This window comes from Mesoplodon mirus (genome assembly GCF_964341445.2).
Source record: "Mesoplodon mirus genome assembly, chromosome: 19".
Taxonomy (NCBI): domain Eukaryota; kingdom Metazoa; phylum Chordata; class Mammalia; order Artiodactyla; family Ziphiidae; genus Mesoplodon; species Mesoplodon mirus.
In genome coordinates this window covers 12426261-12444863 of record NC_138995.1, presented here as the reverse complement: position 1 = coordinate 12444863, position 18603 = coordinate 12426261, and the positions used below count along the sequence as shown (strand labels likewise).

Sequence of the window (18603 nt, the reverse complement as noted above, 5' to 3'; positions counted from 1 at the left end):
AGGTGCTGTGACCTTTTTTTCCCCCTTTCTTTTAAACATTTTTTTTTTTTTAATTTATGTCTGTGTTGGGTCTTAATTTCCGTGTGAGGGCTTTCTCTAGTTGTGGCAAGCGGGGGCCACTCTTCATCGTGGTGCGCGGGCCTCTCACTATCGCGGCCTCTCTTGTTGCGGAGCACAGGCTCCAGACGCGCAGGCTCAGTAGTTGTGGCTCACGGGCCCAGTTGCCCCGCAGCATGTGGGATCTTCCCAGACCAGGGCTCGAACCCGTGTCCCCTGCATTAGCAGGCAGATTCTCAACCACTGCGCCACCAGGGAAGCCCTCTTTTAAACATTTTTTAAGCATGGCTGGCTTTCATTTCCTGAGCTCAGGACTAGCCCTCTACACGTCCGGCATCCCCCTACCCGCCCCCCCCACCACCTTTTTAAAATCCAGCATCCATTTAATAAGACGCTTTGCCACCAGAGCCAGGTGTTGTGGCTCGCAGCTAGGAATCATACTTTGCTCTTCTCCAGGGCCTGGCACATAAGGACCACAGGAAGACAAGTGCTCCAGAGCCCTTTTTCTTCCAAGCTCCTGGCAAGCTTTATCTAGTTACATTCACCCCGTGACTTGCCCTCCAAGGCTCTGATCTCGCTGCCAACCTCTTGCTCTGCCACACGCTCTGCCTGGCTTGCTGCCCTGGCCTGCCCAGCCTTCTCTCTCTCCACTTTTCTCCCTCACCGCCTCCCTCCAGGCGTATCTAGGAGGCTCCCTAGATTCTGCACCCTGGACCCAGAGCTCACCACTTCCCATATCTCACCTCGCAGCTGCGGCCCTAGCCATGGCCGCTTGCTGATCCCTTGGGCAAATAAGATGGGAAAACCTGACCCTTCTTCGACCAGGAGACAGGTCTCTGCAAGCCTGATTCGCCCTCTCCTCCCCACTGCGGCCCCGGAGCAAACCCCCGCTCCTCCCTTCATCCTTCTTCTCATCGTGTGGCCTTGGACAAGTCCCTTCACTTTTGCGTTTTGCTTGTCAAACTTTACAGGCTGTAAACACTAATCTGTATCATACAGGTGAATTCTGTTTATTTCTGTAGGTAGGATCTTTCCCGTCAGGACAAATCAAAGTTTCACCTTCCCTGGGCAGGTGATGGGGGCATGTGGGCTCCCAGGAGATTGGGGCAGAGAGAGACTAAGGGGAGACCACAAGATAGAGGCACCTTGGCTGATTTCTTACTGAAGATACAGGTGAATATAAAAGCACTGGCTTTGGTGGTGTGTGGTGCCAGAGGCACGGGGTGTGTGTAGGGGGAGATGTACCGACTTCAGGGACCAGCTCACCACAGTGTCCCTCTACTACTCCCAGGCAGGGCCGGGACAGCCTTCTCAGCTGCAGGATGAGGCATCCCAACGGAGACTTAAGGGGAAAGAAAGTGCTGGAGTAGGAGCCAAGTCGTCTCAACTTATTCCCTGTGCCCAGAGGAAGTGGGGGCACGAGTCTGCTTTCCATGAAGAGTGTGCGTGGCGGGAATCTAGCTCCTAGAGAGGATTCAAAGGAAAAACAAGAAGTGGGGAGAAAGAAACACAGTCTGGGGACTCGGTCCTTTCCTACTACGTGGGGGACCTCCCAAACTCCCGGCCTCGTGCGGGCGCCCCAGCTCCTTCCCCACCACGCGTGAGTCTCCTGGCCCTGGCAACCGCCAGCCACAGCTGGGGGCCTCTGTTACGGCCCGGAGTGCTCGGCAGTGGATGATGCCCAGCTAAAGCTGCTCGGGCCGCGCGGCAGCACGAGGTCCAGGGCGAGGTCGCGCTGCTCGTCCTCAGAGAACACTGGCCGGTAGCCCAGCAGCTGCAGCGCGCCCGCACACAGCTCCTGCACGCGGCGGATCTTGGCGAAAGGCAGCGTGTGGCGCCAGGCCTGCGAGACGTTGAGCGCGTCCCTGGACGTAGTCTTGAAGGCCTCACGGCGCGCGCCTGGCCCGACCCCGTGGGTGATGTTGTGGATCCAGGCCTCGAGCTGCGGCGTGAGACTCAGGCCTGCGAAAGCGTAGAGCGCGCGGATCTCGGGCAGCGGCGCCCGGGCCAGGTCCTCGAAGCGCACCAGGCGGTAGCGGCCGCGCAGGGAGGGCGGTGGCTTGCGCATGGCGGCCTCGGCGATGCGCACGTGGCTGCGGCACACCTCGCGCACCACACGCAGGTCCGGGTCGGCCTCCACCCATTTGCCGTTGGTGCCCAACACGATGCCATTGTCACGGGCCAGTGCCTTGGCCGTCTGCTCGCGCGAGCGCAGCACAGCCCGCGGGTCGCGTACCAGGTGCACGATGCGCAGGTTGAGCGCCGGGTCGCTGAGCAGCGGGTAGAGTACCTGCAGGTTGAAGAAGCGCACCTCCTTGAGCACCACGTGGCTGTAGGAGCGGCAGGCCTCCTGGGCCAGGCTGAAGGGCCGTCGCGCGCAGAGCGGCTTGCACACTGCCTCGCTGCTGATGGCGCCGCGCGGGAAGGCGCTGCAGGCGGGCGGCGAGCACAGCGCACGGCTCTCCGCCCACTGGAAGAGGTCCGACAGGTTGCGCCGCCACGGCAGGTAGGCGTCGAACACGTCCATGTCGCACAGGAAGACAGAGCGCACCAGGTCGCGCACCGCCATGTGTAGCGCCACCGCGCTGCCCTGTGATAAAGCGGCCCAAACGTGCCACGCGGGCTCCATCAGGTAGAAGACATTGGGGTGCTGGCTGAAGAGCTGGCCCACGAAGGACGAGCCCGAGCGCCACGAGGACAGCACTAGCACGTGCACCCTCTCCTCGCCACCCACCGGGGACGGCGGCCTGGGCCGGGAGACCAGGAAGAGCAGGAGGCCAGTCTGCGCCAGCAGGAGCGCGGTCACAGCGGTGCTGGAGATGCTGGAGATGCGCCGCAGCCACATGCCGCCGGCCGGGGGCCTGCGGAGGGAGAGTGCAGCCGTCAGGGACTGCGGCCCGCTCACCCATCCCACACCCCAACTCCTGTCCGGTGCTGCCAGGGAGCAGCCCCGGGACTTGACCACCCCACCTGTGGAGGCCTCCCAAGGCCAAGGCCGTCTCAGTTGGGCGCCCTTCCGGGAATGCGACTTTAAGACATGAGCCATGATCCAGCCTTTGCAGAGCTAAAGGCCAGTTGCACAATACTATGGGCAGTGTTTTTTCCCTTTTCTCTCTTTCTCTCCCCGCGCCCCCTTTTCTTTCTATCCAGAGGGGGAAATATATTTAAAACAGAATTCCTGCTTTTCACTTAAAATTCCTTTTAGGGGAACAGTTGTGGGTTGTTTAGCTAAATAGCTTGATGGGTGATTTGGCAGAACCCTCCCTGGCTCCGCCACTTCCTAGCCTATGATCTTCATAGGACTAAATGCTTCATCTCTCTGTGACTCAGTTTAGCCATCTGTAAAAAGGGGATTAATTCTGGTTCTGGAGTATTGGGATGAGCATGGAGGGGTGGGGCATTTCTCATAACTGAAAACTTGCACTTTCTACATAGTGTGCTTCTGCATTGTTTGACTTTTTTTTTTTTTTTTTTTTTTTTTTTTTTGCGGTACAGAGGCCTCTCACTGTTGTGGCCTCTCCCGTTGCGGAGCATAGGCTCCGAACGCGCAGGCTCAGTGGCCACGGCTCATGGGCCCAGCCGCTCCGCAGCATGTGGGGTTTTCCCAGACCGGGGCACGAACCCGTGTCCCCTGCATCGGCAGGCGGACTCTCAACCACTGCGCAACCAGGGAAGCCCTGTTTGACTTTTTAAACAAGCAGATACAACTTCTGTTATTAAAAATAAACACACAGACAAAGAACAGCAGCTGTTGCTCTCGCCCATGGAGAGTGAAGTGCTGCAGGATGCACGGATTCCCAAGGGAGGATATCCTTCTGGATTTGTGTAATTTTGCAGAAGAAACCAGTTAAGGGAGAGGTAGGATGGAGACAGAGAAAGGGAGAGATGAGGGCAGAGTCAGACCCCTTTCCATGCTGAGGTTACTCACTGCTGTCCAGGGCTGCTGGGAGAGCTGCCCACCTCGGTCACAGATCCATGGGAGATGCCTGGAGGTTTTTCAGGGCCTGGGAAAGCAGGAGGGAAGCTGGGTCAGAGTCCTACAGGAGGAGATGGCCCTGCACAATGGGAGGGCTCTGCCTTCCCAGACTGACAGAAAGATCCCCACGGGTGGGACTGTAGCTGTCCTGCCCCTGGCTGGAGCTGGGCCCAGACCAGCAGGCAGCTGGATACATTTTTCCAGATGGGAGTGAAATAACCGTCTCTCCTGCTCGGTTTGAGTTCCTCTGATGCCACTCAGAAGCTGTGAACCCTGGGAAATAACTTAACTACTCCAAGACTCAATATCCTCCTCTGTAAAACGGGGATGATAACATTTGACCTCAGGGTTCTTGTGAGAGATGCTGCTACAAAGACATACGAGGAAAGGGCTTGGTAAAGTGCCATACACGCCCCATGTTACTGTTGTAGCATTCAACTCTGTCTGGAGAGGAGGAACTGTGGGAAGTCTCCACCCAGATAAGACCCCTGAGGTCACCTACGCTTGGAATCCCAGCTTCTCCCAGGCCCCCTGTAGCCCCTAACCACCCCTGAGTCCTTTAGTGGATCTTAAGAATGTCCCCCCCCGGGGGGGAGGGATAAATTGGGAGATTGGGATTGATGTATACACTATATATATATAAAGTAGAGGGCTTCCCTGGTGGCGCAGTGGTTGAGAGTCCGCCTGCCGATGCAGGGGACACGGGTTCGTGCCCTGGTCCGGGAAGATCCCACATGCTGCGGAGCGGCTGGGCCCGTGAGCCATGGCCGCTGAGCCTGCGCGTCCAGAGCCTGTGCTCCGCAACGGGAGAGGCCACAACAGTGAGAGGCCCACATACCGCAAAAAAAAAAAAAAAGAAAGAAAGAAAAACAAAGTGGATAACTAACAAGGACCTACTGTATAGCACAGGGAACTCTACTCAATATTCTGTAGTGACCTATATGGGAATCAAATCTAAAAAAGAGTGGATATATGTATATGTATAACAGCAGAAACTAACACAACATTGTAAATCAACTATACTCCAATAAAAATTAATTTAAAAAGAAAGTGTGGAACGAAGCAGTTATTTGTAGTGAGGTGGATGGACCTAGAGTCTGTCATACAGAGTGAAGTAAGTCAGAAAGAGAAAAACAAATACCGTATGCTAACACATATATATGGAATCTAAAACAAAGGGAAAAAAAGAAAATGGTCAGAAGAACCTAGGGGCAGGACAGGAATAAAGACACAGAGACGTAGAGAATGGACTTGAGGACACGGGGAGGGGGAAGGGTAAGCTGGGACAAAGTGAGAGAGTGGCATGGACATATATACACTACCAAACGTAAAACAGATAGCTAGTGGGAAGAAGCTGCATAGCACAGGGAGATCAGCTCGGTGCTTTGTGACCACCTAGTGGGGTGGGATAGGGAAGGTGGGAGGGAGGGAGACACAAGAGGGAAGAGATATGGGAACATATGTATATGTATAACTGATTCACTTTGTTATAAAGCAGAAACTAACACACCATTGTAAAGCAATTATACTCTAATAAAGATGTTAAAAAAATAAATAAAAATTTAAAAAGGTGTCCCACAGAGTGTCCTACAGAGTGAAAGGAACACTGAGCCCAGCTCCCACACCCCGAGACCCCAGAGTTTTCTTCTCTTTGCACTGCTGCTCCTGCAATGATCTCAACGATGAGCCGATTTGGAAGGGAAGGACCTGGAAGTTTCTTTCCTCTTTCCCTTTGCTCCCCACCAAGCCACCTTCACTGTCCACCTCACCACTGAGGGAAGCTGGCATCTAAACCGTGAGCAGAGCCCACACCTACTCCTCCCCTTATCAGGAGGCTGCAGGATCGGGTGGAGGATGCCCAACAGCTCTGTCACCTGCTGGGTCCAGAACTGCCTCCTGGATACCTCGCCCACTCCTGGATCACACTGAAGACGAAGACAGCAACCACCCACCTGCTCTGCACACGTCACCTCCTCTCCTCGAGGGTGTGCTTCCAGAGAACAGGGTGCAGGAGAGGGAGGAAACTCTAACTCATATTTGCGGACATAACTTACCTCAAGTGCTAGGTGACTTAACTCAGCGGCCCCTGAGGCGGGCATTATGATCTCAGTTTTTTAGATGAAGGGCCCAAGGCTTGGAGAGACGGCAGGGGAGCTGGGACCCCAACCCAGGACTTCTAAGTTCCGGGCACTTTCTGTCACAGACTGCTGGCCTCTCCCATCCCTGGGAGATCCCTGCAGAACACAGGACCCTGATTCCTGGGCCCAAACACAGCTGCCCAAGCCAGCTCTGCCCTCCCCTGGGTAAGGAGGATCTTGACCCCAGGCCAAGGTGCTTGTTACCTGCACTCCAGGGATGCTAGGGGTCTTCTTAAGTGACTCACACAATACAGGAACTGTTATCTGATCCTGTGACTGGAACTCAAGAACTAGAAAAGGGATGGAAACATCCTACCCATGCAGAGGGTCCAGAGAAGTCCAGATCTCAGCTGGGAGTTTTCTGAGAACGTGCCTTACATTCAGCGCACCCACCAACTGCCCCAGGGTTCAAGTTACAAAGAACATGTCAGGCAGGCACTGTGATGTGTACTTCATCTTCATGATTGAATTTTATTCTCCCCAAATCCCTAGGAGGTAGACACTATCCCTGTCTGTTTTAGTTAAGGTAGTGGGGCTCAGAGACATGAATATACAGCTGGTAATGGGCAGGGCAGGGCTTTAAATCCAAGTGCCAGAGCCCCAGCGTGGGGCTCTGGGTGGCCCCTCTCCTAAGCCTTTGCTCAATGAAGTCCCCCATCCTGGAAGGGCCATCTGCCTCTGATATGAATTCTTTTCTTTTTAATTTTTTGTGGGTCTATATTAATTATATGTCTAATTTTTGGAAAAGGTGATACAAAGAGGCGGCACAAAATTTGAAAGCTACAGGCGAGGGCATCGTGGGCTCTGGTTTTATTTGTCAAAATTAGAAAAGGGGCCCCATCCTCCGGCAGACGCAGCCCCATATCAGAAAGCAAAGGCCATTCAGTCAAAAGGAAGTGATGTTCTCTGTCCCCTTTGCCTCCCCCCAAGCCCACCTCAGAGGCAGCCCTGTCTCCAATTTCCACAAAGTCTTCGACGGTGATGATGATGATGTTTAAATTAATTATATATTTCAAGGGAGACGGGTAGGAGTAAAGTGCAAGAGGCCACAGAAGGAATATAACATTCCTCTTCCTACCCTGATAACTAGGACCACCTTACAGAGTTGTCTTTCTCAAGTCCCTGAAGATTTTTTGTCATAAAGCATTTTTAAAATTTACTTTTGTCAAAGTAATACACAGAGCTTGAATAAGCATTAGGTATCCCTGAAAGTTTATACGAGACAGTGACCATATTAGCTTCCCCTGGGAGGGGAGTGAAATAGTTGGGAAAAGATATTTCACAATAAATCCCCTTCTTTTTTTGGGGGGGGGCAGCTGCTTGGCATGCAGGATCTTAGTTCCCCAACCTGGGATCGAACCCATGCCCCTTGCAGTGGAAACGTGGGGTCGTAACCACTGGACCGCCAGGGAAGTCCCCACATTTGATCATTTGATCATGCCATTCTTCTACTCAGCAACCTTCAGCTTTCCAACTTTACTTCCCATTATTCCCAGCCAGCATTTTACATTTCAGATAATCTCCTATGCCTCCACTGTGAGTATCCAGCCCTGAGTCCCAACAGAAGTCATCTCAGCATCTCTGAAGACACCTCATCCCTGACTCTCTCCAGGCATACACCGTTCTGCCCTGAGTGGCACTTTGTCTCTCCTTCTTGCCTGTGAGCCTCTCCTTCAACTGTGAGGGTTGGGATGGTGGGTTTTTGCAAGGGAGCGTCTGTTCTCAGGTACCTAGTGTGGGCTCGGTACTGCACAGGTGCATTGGACAGGGCTGTCTGTGTTCATTCAGAACCTATTCCCCCTTCTTTTGGTAACAGCCTCTAGATTTTTCTTTGAGGAACCACCCCTCACCCACATAAAGCACGTGTGGTTTGGGTAGGGCTGACCCACCACCCCCTGGTCCTTAGGGAGTCCTGTGTCTCAAGCCTGGTTCATCCAGGTGTGGTATATTCCACACACAATCTCCCTGCCACAGCGACTGGCTTAGGAATGGACATCAGCCCCAAGTCCAATCCCAGGATTTCTGCACATCTGAAGGGAAGAGGGAAATTGCCTGGGTATAAAGCCAATATAGGAGAGAAATGAGCAGAGAAAAGAAAGACTGGGAGTCCATGAGCAAGCTGACGGCACCAGATCCAGCTGTGCCAAGATTCACCCATGTACTTTTCAGTTGGGGAAAATACTCCATTTTTGCTTAAGCCAGCATGAGTTGAGTTTCTATCACTTACAACCAAGAGTTCTGATTAGATAGTGGATCCCCTTGGTGGGATGGGTTGAGGGTAGAACTGTAAGGGAGCATGGGCAGAGAGAGCTTCTAGGGGCTGGTTATGCCCTGTTTCTTGATGGAGGTACTAAGTACATGAGCATGTTCAACTTGTGAAAAGTCACTTTTATGTGAACTGTGCTCTCTTCTGTATGTATATTTCAATAAAAAGTTAAGAAACCTCTAACACCATATATAAAAATAAACTCAAAATGGATTAAAGACCTAAATGTCACACTGAATACTAGAAAACTCCTAGAAAAGGACTTCCCTGGTGGCACAGTGGTTAAGAATCCTCCTGCCAATGCAGGGGACACGGGTTCGATACCTGGTTCGGGAAGATCCCACATGCCGCAGAGCAACTAAGTCCGTGCGCCACAACTACTGAGCCTGCACTCTGGAGCCCACAAGCCACAGCTACTGAAGCCTGCGTGCCCAGAGCCCGTGCTCCACCACAAGAGAAGCCACTGCAATGAGAAGCTTGCCCACCGCAACAGAGAGTAGCCCCTGCCCGCCGCAACTAGAGAAAGCCTGTGCGCAGCAACAAAGACCCAATGCAGCCAAAAAATAAATTATAAAAAAAAACCTCCTAGAAAAAAATATATGCAGAACACTCTGATGTAAATTGCAGCAATTTTTTTTTATCTGTCTCCTAGAGTATTGCAAGCAAAAGCAAAAATAAACAAACGGGACCTAATTGAATTTAAAAGCTTTTGCTCAGCAAAGGAAATCATAAAACAAAAAGACAGGAGGGAGACGCAAGAGGGAGGAGATATGGGGACATATGTATATGTATAGCTGATTCACTTTGTTATAAAGCAGACACTAACACGCCATTGTAAAGCAATTATACTCCAATAAAGATGTCAAAAAATAAACAAACGGGGCTTCCCTGGTGGCGCAGTGGTTGAGAGTCCGCCTGCTGATGCAGGGGACACGGGTTCGTGCCCCGGTCCGGGAAGATCCCACATGCCGCGGAGCGGCTGGGCCCGTGAGCCATGGCCGCTGAGACTGCACGTCCGGAGCCTGTGCTCCGCAACGGGAGAGGCCACAACAGTGAGAGGCCCGCGTACCGAAAAAAAATAAAAAATAAATTAAAAAAATAAAATAAAAAAATAAACAAATGAAAAGACAACCTACAGAATGGGAGAAAATATTTGCAAACGATGCGATTGACAAGGGATTAATTTCCAAAATGTATAAACAGCTCAATATCAAAAAAAAACAAACAACCCAATCAAAAAATGGGCAGAAGACCTAAAATAGACATTTCTCCAAAGAAGACATACAGATTGCCAACAGGCACGTGAAAAGATGCTCAATGTCACTAACTATTAGAGAAATGCAGCTCAGAACTACAGTGAGGTATCACCTTACACCAGTCAAAATGGCCATCATCAAAAAGTCTAACAAATAATAAATGCTGGAGAGGGTGTGGAGTTTTCTCCTTTTGGGAAGCTTCTACACTGTTGGTGGGAATGTAAATTGGTACAGCCACTATGGAGAACAGTATGGAGGTTTCTCAGAAAACTAAAAATAGAGCTACCATATGATCCAGCAGTCCCACTCCTGGGCATATATCTGAAAAGACAACAACTCTAATTCAAAAAGATACATCCACCCCAGCGTTCACAGCAGCATAATTTACATTAGCCAAGACATGGAAGCAACCTAAATGCTCATCAACAGATGAATGGATACAGAAGATGTGGTACATATATGCAATGGACTATTACCCAGCCATAAAAAAGAATAAAATAATGCTATTTGCAGCAACATGTATGGGCCTAGAGATTATCATACTAAGTAAGTCAGAAAGAGAAAGACAAATACCATATGATATCACTTATATGTGGAATCTAAAAAAATGATACAAATGAACTTATTTACAAAACAGAAATAGACTCACAGACATAGAAAATAAACTTACAGTTACCAGAGGGGAAGGGGGGGGATAAATTAGGAATTTGGGATTAACAGATACACACTACTATATATAAAATAGATAAATAACAAGGACCTATTGTATAGCACAGGGAATATCTTGTAATAACCTACTATATATATATAAAACTGAATATATATAACATATATATAACTGAATCACTTTGCTGTATACCTGAAACATTGTAAATCAACTGTGCTTAAATAAAAATAAATAAATAAATAAATAAATTTAAAGTATATGGGACCTATGGGACTTCCCTGGTGGTCCAGTGGGTAAGACTCTGTGCTCCCAATGCAAGGGGCCCAGGTTCGATCCCTGGTTGGGGAATGCATGCTGTGACCAAGAGTCTGCATGCTGCAACTAAGACCCGGCATGGCCAAAATTTAAAAAGAAAAGAAAAGAAAAAAAAAAAATATATATAGGACCTAAAAGAAAAAGAAAAAGTAAAGTACATAGATACTAGAAAATCTGTAAATGTCCTGAAATTTTATATGAAATTCTTTAGTGTATGTACATATACTACTTCATTCTGTAAACACTTATTGCATGACTATTATGTGCAAAGTATGAAACTAAGTATCGACATGTGGCCACTGCCTTCAGCTTAATTTCTAGCTGAGAAGGTCACCATGAAACAAGTGATCATTTAACCGCAAGCATAATCAGTGTAATGGAGGGGAAGGACAGTGCTATGGGAGCCCATAGCTTTCCTTAGGAAGTACTTGCTGAACTGGGATCTGGTGGCTGAGCAGGGCTTAACTATGGGAAGGGCTGTGTGAGGAACGGGCAGAGAGAAGAGTTTGGGAGGAGTCAGTTAGATGAAGCAGCATCTCTAAAGGCTCTGAGAAGAAGCATTTCATGTTCAAGGGTCTGAAGGAAGGCCAAATAGGCTGTACGTACAGTGTCTCAAGAAAAAGAAAAGAAAGAAATCATCCCATTGAACCCAGTCCCATTCATTGCAGATTTTCTGTTAAAGAAAGCAAAACCTAGTGATACATGCTTTCCTGGATCTCACGCAGCTAGACACTGCTGACAGGGCCCCAGCCCAGGATTTTCAACTTGTACTTGCCCTATGCTATACAATCTACCCAGAACTGCTCCTTGAATTTCCCCAAACCTCTTTTATTCCCTTCCCCTCACTATACATAGAACATCATTTGTGTAAAATTATAATTAGAGAAACAGTACCTGCCTCAAGGGATGTGAAACAGATTTGGTCCAGTAAGAAGTATGTGAAGAGGAAAGTGTCGGGACTTCCCTGGTGGTCCAGTGGTTAGGATTCGGTGCTTTCATTACCGAGGGCCCGGGTTCCGGGTTCAACCCCTGGTCAGGGAACTAAGATTCCACAAATCACACAGCCAAAAAAAAAAAAAAAAAAAAGAGGAAGGTGTCCTACTTACTGAAGCATATTGTTTCCATAAATACAGTAATTTGGAGGGGAGGAAAAGGGCTCTGTCCTGCTCTCTATAATAGTGGCCAATATGATAGCCTGTAAAACCTCAATTAACAAGATAAGGCAGAGAGAAATGCTAATTAATTTTATCAAAAGGCCTGGAGGCCTTGTTTTGTATCCAAGATCAGCAAGATTAGCCCTCCCATAGTAGAGAGCTGGGATCCTGTGTATTCAGGCCACTAAGACACATTGTCCATTGGCACATGAGAGAATCTGGAACTGGTCCTGCACTGGTGGGAGGTCAGTGCAGCTTTTTAATTCCTGTCCTTTCAGAAACAGTAGCTGTATAGTCATAAATTCAGTGCCTACAAACTATAAGGCTTTCAAAGAATGGGATCAATTTAAAAAAATGATCCAGGGGCTTCCCTGGTGGCGTAGTGGTTAAGAATCCACCTGCCAATGCAGGGGACATGGGTTCGAGCCCTGGTCCGGGAAGATCCCACATGCCGCAGAGTAACTGAGCCCATGCGCCACAACTACTGAAGCCCACGTGCCTAGAGCCCGTGCTCCGCAACAAGAGAAGCCACCACAATGAGAAGCCCGTGCATCGCAACGAAGAGTAGCCCCTGCTCACCGCAACTAGAGAAAGCCCGCGTGCAGCAATGAAGACCCACCGTAGCCACAAAAATAAAAAAAATTTTTTTTAAAAATGACCCAGCTATTTGAGACTGACGCCACATTTCAGGAAGCAGAGACTGTAAAGTAACCTCTTATTTTTTCCAAACAAAAAACAACCTAACATTAAAATCACTGGATTGCTTTAAAAAAAAAAGTTAAGAATCCTGCCTGAATAAGATAGTTAAGTGTCATGTCAGGGATTGTCCCAAAGCGTGAGTGAGTCGATGATATTAATAAGTATTTGCTGGGGCTTTCCCGGTGGCGCAGTGGTTAAGAATCCGCCTGCCAATACAGGGGACACGGGTTTGAGCCCTGGTCCAGGAAGATCCCACATGCCTCGGAGCAACTAAGCCCATCCTTTACAACTGCTGAGTCTGCGCTCTAGAGCCCACGAGCCACAACTACTGAGCCCGCACGCCTAGAGCCCGTGCTCCGCAAGAGAAGCCACCACAATGAGAAGCCCACGCACCACAGCAGAAGAGTAGCCCCCACTCCCCGCAACTAGAGAAAGCCCACACGCAGCAACGAAGACCCAATGCAGCCAAAAATAAATAAATAAAATAAAATAAAATAAAAATAAATATTTGCTGAATTGATATCAGGTCCTCTGTTATCCAAATCCAAAGGGAGTAACTTCCCACTTGTCCCGTATTTCTTTCTGCTGAGCATCTTAAAGTTTCGATATCTTCTAACCATTCCTGACTAATTCTTGGCCTGAGAGACACAGGAAGGTGCTATTGTCCTACCTGATGTGCAGATGGGAACACTGAGCTACAGGACAGGGGAGGCTTTGCCATAGCAGGGCCCGAGCGGGAGCCCAGGGATCCAGCTCTCTGGGCAGCACTCACTTGCAGCTCTGCTCTGCCTGCCCTTGACTCAGCAGCTCCTCTGGTCACCAGCCTCTCCCAGCCCTGGCACAGAATCTAAGGGAGTGAAAGGTAATACTAGGTACAAATCCCTGGCTCAGATTTCTCTCATTTTGGCATCAGCTGGAGGCCATCCCTGTTCAGGAATCCCAAAGGCTAAAGAAAAGAGATTCCGGATGAGGGATGCATGGACTCTAGGCATCAAGGGCCATCCCTGGAGGCAAACCAGCTCTAGTGGAGGCCAAGGCATCTGTTACGGAGAAGGCTGACAAGGAAGGCAAGAAAGAGGAGGAAAGGCGAAGAGGGAAAGAGAAAAGAAAAGCAAGAGACAAGGGAAAAGCAGTAAGGGAGAAAAGGGGAGAGAGAGGAGGAGAAAGATGGGTGTTTACAGTGGAGTGGGAAACATGGAACACCAGGTAATACTACCTGCTGAGGGCTTCCTATATGCCAAGCCTTTCCCACCCATCTTCTGATTATTAAATCAGGATTACCCCACAACAACCCTAGGAAGTGCATCTGATACTCATCCTTATTTTACAGAAGAGGAAACTGAGGCTTAGAAAGATTTATGAACTTGCCTAAAGGGCCCACACAGCAGCAAAGTCAGAATATGAACCCCAGCTGTCTAACTTTAGAGCACTTCACTATATAATATCAAGTGGAAAAAACACAACAAAACATCCAATTGTGTTAAAAGTACATGAACATCAAAGAACACCATCAAGAAACTGAAAGGATACCCAGAGATGGGAGAAAATATTTGCAAATCATATACATATAGAAAGGGACTTATACCCAAATATAAAGAGCTCTTACAACTGAACAAAATAAAAGAGAAACAACTCGATTTTAAAATAAGCAAAAGGACTTCCATGGTGGAGCAGTAGTTAAGAATCCACCTGCCAATGCAGGGGACACGGATTTGAGCCCTGGTCCAGGAAGATCCCACATGCGGCGGAGCAACTAAGTCCGTGTGCCACAACTACTGAGCCTGTGCTCTAGAGCCCGCGAGCCACAACTACTGAGCCTGCGTGCCACAACTACTGAAGCCTGTGTGCCTAGAGCCCGTGCTCTGCAACAGGAGAAGCCACCACAATGAGAAGCCTGTGCACTGCAACAAAGAGTAGCCCCTGCTCGCCACAACTAGAGAAAGCCCCTGCGCAGCAATGAAGACCCGACGCAGCCAAAAATAAATAAATAAATAAAATAAGCAAAAGATTTGAGTGGATATTTCTCCAGAGAAGACGTATATATGGTCTGTAAGTGCATGAAAAGATGCTTGACGTTTTTAGTCATTAGGGAAATGCAAATCAAAACTACAATGAGATACCCATCCACTTCTCATCCACTAGGTTGGCTATAAGAGAAAAGACGAATAGCAGTGTTACTGAGAACATGGTAGAACTGGAACCCTCATATGCTGCTGGTGGGAATATAAAATGGTGCAGTTGCTGTGGAAAACAGGTAGTCCCTCAGATAATCATAGAGCTACCATGTGATCCAGTGATTCCACTCTACAATACCATAAATCCAAGAGAACTGAAAACATATATCCACACAAAAACTTCTTCATGAGCTTTCACAGCAGCATTAATCATAATAGCCCCAAAGTGGAAACATCCTACATGTCCATCAATTGACGAATGGATAAACAAAATGGGGTGTACCCATATAATTGAATATTATCTGGCAATAAAAAGAATACTGATACGTGCTACAACATGGATGAACCTTGAGGTGATTAACGCACAGCACTGAATCTACTGTAAACCAGTGAATTGGAAACTTTAAAAGGGTGACTTTAAAGTATGTGAATTATATCTCAATAAAACTGTAATTAAAAAAAAAAAAAAGTGGGCTTCCCTGGTGGTGCAGTGGTTGAGAGTCTGCCTGACGATACAGGGGACACGGGTTCGTGCCCTGGTCTGGAAGATCCCACATGCCGCGGAGCGGCTGGGCCCATGCGCCATGGCCACTGGGCCCGCATGTCCGGAGCCTGTGCTCTGCAACGGGAGAGGCCACAACAGTGAGAGGCCTGCGTACCGCAAAAAAAAAAAAAAAAAAGTCATGACTATGTATAGAAAGAAATCCAGAAGGATGCATGCTGAATATCAGTGGCTATCTTTTTATGGCCAGATTACAGGTAATTTTTTTTCTTGTTATTGCTTTGCTGCATTTTCCAGGTGGTCTCCAAGAGACTTTTATTACTTTGTCAATCATAAACTATCAGTTCTATTTCATTGGTTCAAGGAGGCATGGGTGGAGTTTGCCTACTTCAGCTTTCATTGCAGGGAGAGAGGTGCCTGCAAACCATCTCCCACCTGACCTGAGTACCCAGGTGGCCAGAGGAGAGGGGCATGGGAAGGAACTACCCGAGGGGCTTGTCAAGGGCCCCCAGCCCACACTCAGTCTCAGGGCTGTGGGCTGGGCCAGGCTGTGGCAGGAGATGTGCCTGGCCCTAAGCCCTGGCCACATCTGCCGTCTCTGCGCCTGCCCCGAGGAGCAGCTGTGTGGCATCAGCCAGAGGCAGGGAGGCTCCAGTCGCACAGCCCGGATGCTGCTGGAGAAAACAGATCTGCCTGCAAGAATCTATTGGGAAATGAAATCAAATTAGTCTGGGGAAGGAGCCTCAAGCCTCCTTGGCTCAGAGCCACCCCAGGGGCATTTCAGAGCAGATGAGCAGATATCAAAGCATAAACCCCTTTTCCCTGGCTCTGCGCTTTGGGGATCCTCAAAGCACACCTTACGCAGCACCTAAGTTGGTCTAAATCACAGCACCTGACGGCTGAAGTGCCCTAAAGTCTGGGGCACCCACCTCTTCTCTGCAGTAACACACACAGGGAATGGGTGTAGAGGGTGCATGTTTTGCGCATTCCTTTGTGTTCCCCCAGGTGTGGACTGAGCTCTCTTATATATACAGGGATAGTCTGGAGTGTCCTCTGGTTTATTTTTTAATCTCTTATTTTGATTCATTTATTTTTAAAAAGTAAATCATTCTTACAAGTAAATGACATAAAATGAAAAAAAGGAAGGGACTGTTTTAGAAGAAAACAACTCAAAACACAAAACAGCCAAAGACAACATGTGGACCTTGTTTGGATTCTGATTCGAACAAACCCAGTGCAAGAAGATATCTGTGAGGTAATCAGAGAAATTTTAATGTGGACTGAGTATTAGGTGATATGGGGAAATCATTGTCAATGCTACTATCACCACCCAGAATACTTTTGTTCATGCATTTCTGTGCCTAACTCCCCTTACTAGACTAGAAGTGGGACCCTATCTCATTAGAGGGAGTAGGAGCAGCACAGGGGCTAAGAGTGTGAACTCCACTTGATCACTTACTGTGTGATCTTGGACAAGTGACTTAACCTCTCTGTGCCTTTTTTAAAAAAATCTATAAATAGGGGAACTAATATAACCTAACTCATGGGCTTGATCTGAAGAGTAAATGAATTGATATTTATAAAGCACTCAGAACAATGTCTGGCACACAGTACACTTATAAGTATTTGCTCAGGAATCTCCCAAATCCTGGGTCACAACTATATTCTGTGAATCCAAGTGAAAGCTTTTTCATAAGGAAAGCTCAAGGACAATAGCCTAACCAGGTCCAAGTGACCCTAGCACCCTAGCCGCAGAAAGTGGCAAGCCTAGGCAGGGGCGTTACATACAAAACAGAAGACAGTGAATAATGGCTAAAAGCCTGGCTCCTGAAGCCAGATTGGGTTAAAATCTCGCTCTACCACCAGTGAGGTATGTGACTTTGAGCAGGTCACTCCTAACCTCTCTGTGCTTCAGTTGGCTCCTTTGTAAACGAGGCTCTAACAGCGCCTACCACACGGGTCCGGGAGGAGTAAATGGAACAATCCAACCCTTTGCATAGCCAACGCTCCCTGAGCAGCATGCTCTTATTAGCTCTGGTACTTGGCTCACTCACTCATGGCTTCACCTCAGCCAAGTCCCTTCTGCTCTTGAGGCCTCAGTTTTCCCATCCTCATGCCTCCAGTACAAGAGGGAAGAGGAAAGAGAGTTAACATTTGCTGGGCACCTAGGCTGAGGCCGAGAGAGGACTCCATTGCTGCCCAAGATCCAGCAGCGAGGAGCAGGGGCCGCCAGACTCACATTCAGCTGGATCTGGTTCCAAATTCACTCACCGAGCTGCTTTTCCTCCAGAGTTCCCTGGGAAAAGCCCTTGGAGAATTTTCTAGATTAAAGCCATACCCTTTGAAACTCAAGTTTCAAGAGACAAGGGATCCCCAAGCAGTGATCTCCTGCGCAGCTGAAGCCCCAGGAAGACACTTTCCAACCCGCACTCGGGGCGGCGGTGCTCTTTTCACGTTCTGATAAAACCACTACCACCACCCTCAGCTCTAACTCGCACAGCCGACCCGGCTGCAAGATCAGGGCCTTCCTAGCTGTGCCACTGGCTTAGGCCCAGGCCGCGCAGGGTGTGGGCATCCTGCGCGGAGAGAGGACGAACCAACGTACCCCAAGCGAGGCGTCCCAGCCCGACTGGCGCGGCGGGAGGCAGACGCCTCTGGCCCCAGTCTCAGCAAAGGCTCCTGGACGTCTTTTCCAAGCTCCTCTCCACAGCTGCTCAGTCTCCTCGCCGGGAGAGTCCGCTGCGGCTGATTTGTTCCGCAGGGTCCCAAGGCTATGAAGGGGCACCCAGTGACACCGGGGAGAGGGCTCCAAGAGGCATGGACTTGCGAAGCGGATACCAAGATATTGGAGGCACCTGGAGACCCAAGGCGGCGGGAACCAGAAAACAGCGCAGGATTCCCCCTGAAAAAAGAGAGGTGTCTTTTTTAAGAATGCGATGCTGGCGGAGCAGTCCCGGGGCAAGGACAAGAAACAGACTCGGGCCCTCCTGCCCCGGAGCCCCCTGGGTGTCCGGCCCCGCGCCCCGCGCTACCTGGGCGGCCGCCGGAGGCCCGCGGCGCTGCTCTGCGCTGCCGGCCCGAGCGGAGCGCGCACAATGAGGCGCTTTCAGACGTGGCTGCGGTCCCGGAGCCGGCGGGCGGGAGCCGGAGCGGGAGGGAAGGAAGGAAAAAGCCGGTTGGCCCCCGGCTCTGGCTACCCTGCCCACCTCGGGCGGAGGGGCCACGCCTCGGGGGAGGGGCGGCCGTCCAGCGGCGGGGGCGGGCGAGCCCCGGGGAAGGAGGGCACAGGTGGGCCCGGGGGGGCTGCCGGGGGCGCCCGGCTTGGCCAAGGATGTCAGAGGGCGCTCGCGGAGTCAGCTCTCATCCCACTAATTGACCAAAAAGTTGTCTTCCCCCTCT

The 18603-nt window shown here is 49.7% G+C and overlaps 1 protein-coding gene across 2 annotated transcripts; it reads right to left on the bottom strand.

Annotated features, from left to right (window-relative positions):
• Positions 1-1044: 1044 nt before the first annotated feature.
• Positions 1045-18323, bottom strand: LOC309794565 (carbohydrate sulfotransferase 6). 2 transcript variants are annotated; one of them, XM_082606213.1, is made up of 3 exons: positions 17810-17862; positions 3986-4061; positions 1045-2918 (listed from the first exon to the last, which is right to left on the bottom strand). In XM_082606213.1, the coding sequence occupies exon 3, from the start codon at positions 2900-2902 to the stop codon at positions 1706-1708; it is 1197 nt and encodes a 398-aa protein (XP_082462339.1). In that variant the 5' UTR covers positions 2903-2918; positions 3986-4061; positions 17810-17862; the 3' UTR covers positions 1045-1705. The 2 variants fall into 2 exon arrangements, 1 of the variants encoding a protein (XP_082462339.1); XR_014292145.1 differs by lacking the exon at positions 1045-2918 and adding an exon at positions 18237-18323 and having other exon boundaries at positions 17810-18106.
• Positions 18324-18603: the final 280 nt, after the last annotated feature.

Bases quoted from the DNA above. Each gene is read 5' to 3' on its own strand.
- LOC309794565 (XM_082606213.1), bottom strand. From the start codon at position 2,902: ATGTGGCTGCGGCGCATCTCCAGCATCTCCAGCACCGCTGTGACCGCG.